Consider the following 8499-nt stretch of genomic DNA (forward strand, 5'->3'; position numbering starts at 1 on the left):
CCTTCAGTATTGAATAAGGATGCTCCGAGTGCAAGAAATGCTTTTATGTGCTGCTCTTACGTTTTAAGTTAATCAGATTCAAGTTACATATGCTTTAATTGTTGGTCATAAGTTTTTTAGTGACCACTACAGAACGCTCATCCATACACGTGTTCAAATAATGTTATTCATTTCCACATTAGCATTTTCAAAAATATGTATATTTTCTTTTTCTTGACGCACTAAACTGCGCAACAGGATTTTTAAAACAATTATTGCAAAAAAAAAACAATGCTTTGTTTATGTTTTTTTTAGTATATGATAAAAATAAATGAACATAATGCAAACATGAATCAAGAAAAACTCCAAATATTAATCGAAAATGAAGGTCTTTTTTCAACCTTCAGTGGAGTTATTTGAAGTTAACTGGCTATGTTTTGGAGCTGAATTTTAAGCTTCCAAACAAAAACCAATAAACTAAGTTACAGTGAGTGACTTTGCTAATTTATTCAGGAATAATAATAAGATTTTTGTCTGCTCTTAATAAATGAAAAGGTTGCAACAAAATTTAACCTTTTACATTCCTTAGTGACCAGAGGCCAACAATTTCTCCTTTACAATTATCATTGCTCCGTCGAACATGAAAGTTTTGAGAATAAAGAAAATGATTACCATAAACTGTCTTAACTTTGAAACAAATTCTCTACAGTAGCATCCCAAGAGGGGTGCAGTGAACTGTATGGAGAATCTGTTTTGCCGGTGATGAAGGCTAATAACTGAAAAACAAGATTGAAAATGCAAATTATTTTGGCGGTGGTCCTGAAGCACGTTTGATGAGGGCACGTCTAGTGAATTAAATGAATAAAGGCGTTCAGATCAAGCAAGATATTACAAACTACCTTCGAAATTGCCATGTCAGGTCTGCCAAAAGAAACAAGTCAGATGATAGCCGAAGACAAGCTAAAATTCCAAGGAAAAGGCAAGTCCTCGTTTTCCAAAAGTAGGATTCTGTTGATCATACTGGCAGTGATTGCCTTTATTGTGTTAGTCGTTGGAATTGTGCTGATAGCTTTGGCAGCCAAAAGGAAAGACTGCGATGGAAGAAAGGGCGGCAAGCGTCCCGGGAGCTCGGGCGAAGAAATCTCTTCTGATTTTTGTGAATACTCCGAGGAAGCCAAACGGATCGGGCTTGACGACATGATCTTGCGTGTAAAAAAAAGCTACTACGAGTATCATCCTTTTCAGTTGCCTAGCGATCCTGATGTGACCCGAGATGAGATCAAGAAGAAGTACAAAGCCTACAACCCAACGCCAGAATACATCAAACAAGTCACCGACGCGGCATGGAAGCTATTGAAAGAAGTTAACGAAACAAAAGTAGACTCAAACAAGTTAAAAACAAGGGAAAAGAAAGCTCTGACGCAGCTCAAACACTTTCTCAAGACGGTTTTTGGGCAGCCTTTTGACATGAATTATTACACTGGTCATTGGATGATGGGCCCAACATTTTTCTGCTTCACGCAAGCGGTCTGCAATGTTTACAAACATTTGTCCTCGATGCTTAAAGCGTTAAAGCCTGAAAACTTGGAAGATGTCGATGTGATTCAAATGAAGTTACAAAGTCACAAGGAAGGAATTTTAAGCTATATGGAAAACTTAAAAACGGGCAAGTTTTATGGAATGGTTTACACTCAAGAGGCTTGTGTCGGGTCACGGAATGCAATCAGAAGATATTACATTAACATTGCTGTAAAGAATGAAACCGGTAAGTTTCGACTCTATTTAGAGAGACAGTTCATGAAACTAAGTATGTCTTAAATACAATGTATTTTTCACTATGGCTGGTCTATCAGTAGCAGATCTTAAGTATATCACCCATGGAGTCTTGAGTTGATCAGACGGGTGCCGTTGCGTGAAACGTTAATTTGTTTTGAGGCTTTATGGAATTTGTTTTGCTTCGTTGCAACTGTAAGGAGTGAATCAACATTGTCATAGTTAGCCTACTTATCAGTATTTAATGATGCGCGGCCCCGAGTAAGCAAACTTGGCTGCCCGCTATTTTGATACTTGAAGAGCTAAGCCTCTTAGACTAGGCATACCTTAGAAACGAATCATATCGCAGGCTGAGAATCAGTTAAGAACCTTCCATTTTGTGTAAATGACCAGTAATATGCACTGACTTACAAAAAAAGCGTTGAACTCCATTCGTTCAACCCAACTGTAACAATGTGGTTTTCTCAATTGCATCAGACAATAAAATACCGAGAACTGCCGCTCATAAACCCGCTATTATACTATTGACGTTAATCGAAGACAAAAGCAAACATCATCCGCAAGGTTGGATAATAATTTGTTATAATCGATTAGTTAAATCACAGTCACTTAACAAGAACACATGGGAGCGAAACTGCGATCAAATAACACTGCCTGTGTTTCATACTTTCAGGAGTTTTGGAAGAGAAATACGTGCGAGAAGTCCTTGATGATGATTATTTTCATGGCATTACAGCAGCAATGGATGCAACATGGAAAAGCGAACATGGTGGTAAATCTGTCAAGGAATCTTTGGATGATTATCTGGTGGAATATTTCGGTAAACCAATGAGTGAGCTGTTTAGGTAATATCACTTCAGCAAATGTTTATAAAGTTTTTTTATTGCAAATAATTTTGGAGTTAATTGATTCTGATTAATTACAGTTTATGCAGTTTCTACTTAGTTATATTAAATGTTATCAGATGTATCATTTATGTGAATCAGAGAATTTTTCCTAGTTCAGTTTCGCCAAAAAAGAAATTATCGTACTGTAAGACCTGTACGCGAAATACTGCCCAATGTTTCTCGTTAATGATAACAATAACAACTTTATTACTTTCCAAACTTGTTTTTCAAAGTCAATTACATCAATATCAAGAATGAAAAATTTATATTGATTATAAGCCATTAAAAAGTAAGACTATAAAATTATATATTCACAAGATTTTAGCGATATATCAATAACAATAAAGCCCCTAAGACCCTGTTTACATGGAGTGGGGGACCCCGGGGTAGTGGGGTTGGTTTCTTTTGTTTTCACGCTCTGGGGGCACATAAAACAAAAGAAACCTACCCCACTAGACCGGGGTCCCCCACTCCATGTAAACACACTGTAAACAGGCCCTAACTCTCTCCGTTACAACATAGTTAATTAAAAAGAATGGTTGGGAAACTCTTTGTTATAGGTATTGGACCTGACCGTGCACAACGTTCAATAACATTCCTATCATTTTGAAGTTATTGACCAAAAGAAACATCGCATTAATTTATTCAGTCATAATTTGTCAACAGAAAACAAAGGATTGTGCACGGTCGGGGAGCTTCCAACATAAACTACAGCGCCATTGTTTTCAACTTTGATGTTTGCCGGGTTTCCTAACCAGTCTCATCTACTCACTATGGTTACAAAGACAAAAGTAAGCAACCCCTGTCTTAAAAATAGACTGCTTACTGAGACGATTTTCGTTTCCCGTTTTCCTTAAATTCTTTTCCTTCATCCATTCAACGTATGAGAGAGGAAAGATCGATTCAAAATATAAGCTTCTTTCTTAAACAAAAAGCCACAGAAGGAACATATTCAAATAATGAAAAACATTAAAATGCTAATTCACGACAGTGAAACAGAGAGCAATGCAAAACATTCAGTTCATCTAAAGACTTTAAGTGAGAATCACGTAATAAAAAATAACGGTAGGGATGAAGCCAGACTGAAATAAGCAAGGCATAGCCTGTGTACAGCTGACTCTCCCTACCCCGGCAGGCAAAGACAAGGCAAGATCTGTGATCACCGAATGCGAGAGCAAAGGGGGGGATCTAGGAGCATGATCCCTTGAAAATATTGAAATCTAGAAGCTCTTTAGATCTTCTGTTAGAAAAGGCTATTTTCAGCATTTTCATGTATTTTGATCTTCTAAAGTCAGTCTCTTTCAGCTGGGTTTTTTGTCCAGCTAAAAGTATTTTAATAGCCGGCCTGTGTACAGACGCTTCCTCCCCTCAGTAAAAAATCCGGAATTTTTTTACCGAGGGAAGGGGGCGTCTGTACCCAGGCTATAAAGGATTATACATTAATCAAGGATAGTTGTCTCTAAAATTCTCACAGATATCTTGAGCATGATCATTACCGCCATTGTGTCCCAAGTAACTTTTCTAGCGGATTAGCCACTATGCCATTGGATCATGTCTGGGTTGAAGGCAAAGAAAATAAATCTTGGTCTACCAACAAAAAGCTGCCCACTGGTGAAATGTTAGATGGTAAAAGAGCATACTCCATGATACTGCCGTATTATACAACTAATGACATGACCCCAGATGAAGTCCATAAATTGGGATATGAGCAGCTGAAAAAGCTTTATCCACAGGTTAGCATACTTATTTAAATGTTTGCGCAAGTTCGTGAATAACTGAAGGCCTCCTTAAATTGGGCTATCCAGAGCAATGAATCGTCGCTTGATTTTCCTGTTGTGCTTCAGTAAGAGGCGGTTTAATTTTTGTTTTCCCCTTTTTCAGTATTCTGGTACAACCTGGGAAAAATCCAGATTTTGTGAGTAAAGCGAATTCTGTCGCGATGGAAACCTCCAGAAGACAGACGCTCCCCTAAAACACACTTCTCGAGTGGTTGACTATTAATTGAAAATGTTCTTCATTTTTATTCAGGCCGTAAAAGCAGCAAAGAGCGTTACTGGAATTAGCAACGAAACCGAAGCCATCAAAGAATTCAGAAAGAAATTAGATTCACCGGATAACTACTTCAATAAGGAACTTTTTCCAGCAAATGAGTCCGATGCTCAGGCGCATGCGCGGTGCAGCACTATTGAGGAAGCCAAGAAATATTGTCCCATAAGATGGAAAGCTTTGCAAGACTGGTTCAAGGAAGCTAGAATGGTAAACCTTAAAATAAAGGAACAAACATTTAGCAAGAAACAAAAGTAAACAGTTTTAAAAAGGGTTGAAAACTAACTGTTGATATGAGAGAAAAAAAGAAAGTCGTTGTAAACAGAATAGAATTTTGATCCGAGTAATTTTTTTCTTGAGTGTATTTACCAAAAAGTTGCCCAATATTTAGTCGTGCACATCATCTAACATCAAGGTCTTATACTTACAACTAAACATCATGCATAGGAAATGAATGCCGGGGAGGGATGAAATAAGAAGACTTTAGTTTCGAAATGAAGATGTCTTACTGATTTTGTTCTTTTCAGGCAATGAGCCTGCTGTACCCCAAACTAGTTGACATGTTCTACTTCGCTGGGGATAAGCGCTCCACACCTAATTGTCCAATCGAGTTACGCCCTGACCTGAACCCGTCAAGCGGTATACAGAGTAATGTGGTCAGTGATGCGATGTGCTCCAAGCCTGGGTATTACTATATACCGTTCTGGTTAGACAGACTGGGGCCCAAATTTTTTGAATGGACTATAAATGCTCACGAGGCGCGGCCTGGTCATCATCTTCAGGTAAATAACTGGATGTGTGGATAAGAAAGTCACCATATTGGTGATCTTTTGTGAAACCATACCTCTTAATATTTTTCTTTAAAATGTTTTCCCATTTTCCTTGCTCTCGCAAGAGAAAGGACCTTATTAGTAATTAAAAGTTCTATGAGAGCCAATTGTATTTACCTTAAATCTTTACACGTCATCCCTATAATCTCAAGGGATTTAATTGCGATGGGTACACTAACTTGCAGTGACTAACTGTCTTGCTAGCCTTAATTGAAGACAAGAAATTTCCCGTATAAAAACAAAGAGAGCGTTTCTATATTTCTCAGTGTCTTGTTTTCATATGAATTTTATGGTAAATTTGCCTGTATAAATGATCTCTACTTTTCATTATTCTCGACCGCTCGCGATCTTTTTTGATCAGGCGTACGCACCTTATCATGATTAACATTATCTGTTGCAACTGAATACAACACACCCAGAAAACGTCACGTGATTGTTCCCCGAAAAAATTATGTTTATCAGTCAGTGACAAACAAATCATGATAAAAAAAATCCTATTCTACCAGCAGGGGTGGTAACCTAGAAAATCCTGGTTCTCCAAATCAACGGCCCTATATTTCAGATCAAAAAATGTCATTTTACACAATCGTTTTCGCACCTGGCCTTCAGGCCCCAGGTAGGGCCGTAGCATGGGGACCTCCCCCCCCCCCCCCCCCCCCCAGTTTTTTGCCCGAAAAAGTCAAAACATGCACACATAAAAGCTGGAATGAAAAATTCATCTCTCAGAGCATTGAAACAATGATGTCTCTGCAGTTAGGTGAAACATCTGGTTTTGAGATACAGAGACCAGTCCAATTGGTCCTTCGGACCCAAAACCCTCTGCTTTTCAAATACAATGAGATACCTAAAATCTTTGTGCCCCCTAGTTTCTAAAGGCTTGCTACGGCCCTGTCAGGTATATGAAAGAGTAAGGGTTTCACTAGCTGAAGTATATGAAGGGGTAGGGAAATCTGTTAGTATTTCGGTTTGCTAAAGGCCCAAACGTTTTAACAGATGCATTTTATGGCTGTGAAAAATTCTAGAAAACGTTCTTTATTGATTTATTCGTATTTAAAAGACAGTGCAGTTACAGCAGTTAAAGGGGATGAAAAGTTCTAAACTACAGGTATAGCAAAGGGGTCTCATTTCTCAATAGAAACTACTACGAAAGGAGTGCCTCTCAGAAGTACGGGTGTACCCCAGGCGAAAACTAAATATGTGGCATATGTAGGCTGTTTCAATGTATTCTTTTTCCTGGAATTAGGTCCAAGGAGCCCTAGAAAATTTCCAACGCATATGCGGCGGGGTGGTCAGTTGGTTAGAAGCCAAGACACACTACACAGCGTTCATAGAAGGCTGGGCTCTTTACGCGGAAAATCCACTGACATCAGATGACACAGATGTTTATGACAACGAACCAATGCAAAAATATGGCATGCTTAAGGGGCAGGTGAGTCGCGTTTAGATGATAAAAAATCTTAGAAAAAGGTTTTGGAATTTTTATGAATTATTTTCAAGGTACATCCGTTGACAATCCTTTATGGTCTCGACTAGCCTTCGTCGCAGATGTTATTTAGGCCCGAATTACCGGAAGTGCGTTTTCGAATTTCCTTTCAATTTGATTGGCGAATCGACAAAGGCTTTTTCAACAGGCCAATCATGATGGCGAGTACTCAAATCCTGGTACATGCACACAGGCCGAGGGTCCAACCGGAGTTTAGTCCGAAGCTCAGTTTCGTGTGTGGCGCAGTCTTTTATATTAATACCGGACAATCTGAGAAATTCATTTTGAAATTTTAATCAGCTGAGATCTCTCTGTCCTTAGATCTGGCGGGCGGTGCGGTTGATTGTTGATACAGGCCTTCACTACAAAGGAATGAAGAGACAAGAAGCTATTAAAATGTTTGGAGACTATGCTTGGGATGATTCCGACTTTACTCAGAAAGAGGTAGGAAATTGTCCTTGGTTCAAGCAAAAGATAGTGATCTCTTGGTTCAAGATAATCACGATGATGATAGCTGACTGATAGAGGAGGCAGAGTGGTCGCGTGGTTAGAGGGCTGGACTTTAAGTTCACGTCCTGCCCTGACCGCTAGCTGGGCCCCGAGTTCAGATACTCGATCATGCTTGTAAACAGCCAACTGGTTTGCCTCTGAGCAGTTGGATTCTTATACTCCGTTATGTTTATTTGAATTAGTTGCTTCGGTTGCTTGCTTAGCCTGTGTACAGACGTCCCCCCTGAAGGAGGGGGGACGTCTGTACACATGCTATTGCTTGCTTGGCCTCATTTGCTTTTGCGCTACAAATACTGCCTACGGTAAACAAAGGACTTAACGATGATGATGACGATGGTTGATGATTATGATGAAGATGGTGATAATTCTAAAGATGAAGTTGATTATAATGATGATGAAAATGATGATAATGATGGTAATAAAAACATGGTAAAAAAAAGTAACTACTCTAAGATAGATAGATTATATATCAGTATGGGAGATTTTTGGAAATGACGATGGTGAGGACACAATTTGTTTATTACAGTAGCCGATTCAAAAACTTCTCGTTTAAGACTGAAGTAAGCTACTATCGACTTGAAAAATACGATATTTTCATATGCGTCAGGTAACTCGTTACCAGGGCTGGCCAGGACAGGCAACGGCCTACATGGTTGGTAGGCTAGGAATTCTAAACGCCAGAGAGTATGCAACAAACGCTTTGGGTGAACAATTCAGCCTCAAGGATTTCCATTACCAGGTAATGTGGCTAAGAGAATGCGAGTTTCATGCTTAATAACACTGAGGAGTTTCTGAATTCTGCGGATCGTCCATAATAAGAGCCATTATGGCTCTTGTCCATAAATTACTGTTTGTTTTTTCCCTCAACAACAACGAAAAAATAAGAAAAAATGTAGAAGAAACCAGAAAAAAGTATAAAACAAAAGAAGCAAGGCTGATTTTACAGTCGCGAATATATATATATATATTTTTACCAATATTTCGGAAGGCA

At 38.8% G+C, this 8499-nt stretch overlaps 1 protein-coding gene across 1 annotated transcript in view; it reads left to right on the top strand.

The window, feature by feature from the left end:
* The first annotated feature begins 840 nt into the window (after positions 1-840).
* LOC140937452 (uncharacterized) overlaps positions 841-8499 on the top strand; it is a 9109-nt gene continuing 1450 nt past the window's right edge. The window contains exons 1-8 of the mRNA XM_073387020.1: positions 841-1744; positions 2426-2597; positions 4114-4372; positions 4668-4895; positions 5213-5467; positions 6759-6944; positions 7320-7442; positions 8116-8247. Of these exons, the coding sequence (XP_073243121.1) occupies positions 892-1744; positions 2426-2597; positions 4114-4372; positions 4668-4895; positions 5213-5467; positions 6759-6944; positions 7320-7442; positions 8116-8247 (2208 nt within the window). The 5' untranslated portion in view covers positions 841-891. The remainder of the gene's footprint in view (positions 1745-2425; positions 2598-4113; positions 4373-4667; positions 4896-5212; positions 5468-6758; positions 6945-7319; positions 7443-8115; positions 8248-8499) is intronic.

The sequence above is a fragment of the Porites lutea genome, chromosome 5 (assembly GCF_958299795.1).
Source record: "Porites lutea chromosome 5, jaPorLute2.1, whole genome shotgun sequence".
Lineage (NCBI taxonomy): Eukaryota > Metazoa > Cnidaria > Anthozoa > Scleractinia > Poritidae > Porites > Porites lutea.